Here is a 350-nt window from a genome sequence, read left to right on the forward strand (position 1 = left end):
GCGATATATAAGAATACTAGACATGACAGCTGCCGCATCCCTCTGTCCACCATGCCATTTCGGTCTCTCTCCCTCCCATAGCAAAGACTCCCTCTCGGCCGTGGTTGAGTGCCCCGACGACTACCGCCTTGACACGGGCAGCACCTCCATGAATTTCAAGTGCGTCGACGGGGAGTGGCGCCCTTCAGACATCCTCATGCGGGTGGAGAAGGGCTTGATCTGCAGACCTGAGTGCCCCAAAGGATGTCTCAATGGGGGAGAGTGTGTGGCGCCGAATACCTGCCATTGTCCCGAGGGATTTACCGGCTCCAACTGCGGCAAACGTGAGTATCCAGGGGGGATTTGAGGGT

At 57.4% G+C, this 350-nt stretch overlaps 1 protein-coding gene across 1 annotated transcript in view; it reads left to right on the forward strand.

Annotated features, from left to right (window-relative positions):
* The window catches only part of LOC119582278 (neurogenic locus notch homolog protein 1-like), a gene marked incomplete in the record, with an annotated part of 19,828 nt that overhangs the window by 6,201 nt on the left and 13,277 nt on the right, over positions 1 to 350 (forward strand). Inside the window, 1 exon segment of the mRNA XM_037930495.1 lies at positions 82 to 323. Within this exon segment, the coding sequence (XP_037786423.1) occupies positions 82 to 323 (242 nt within the window).

The sequence above is a fragment of the Penaeus monodon genome, chromosome 15 (genome assembly GCF_015228065.2).
Source record: "Penaeus monodon isolate SGIC_2016 chromosome 15, NSTDA_Pmon_1, whole genome shotgun sequence".
NCBI lineage: Eukaryota > Metazoa > Arthropoda > Malacostraca > Decapoda > Penaeidae > Penaeus > Penaeus monodon.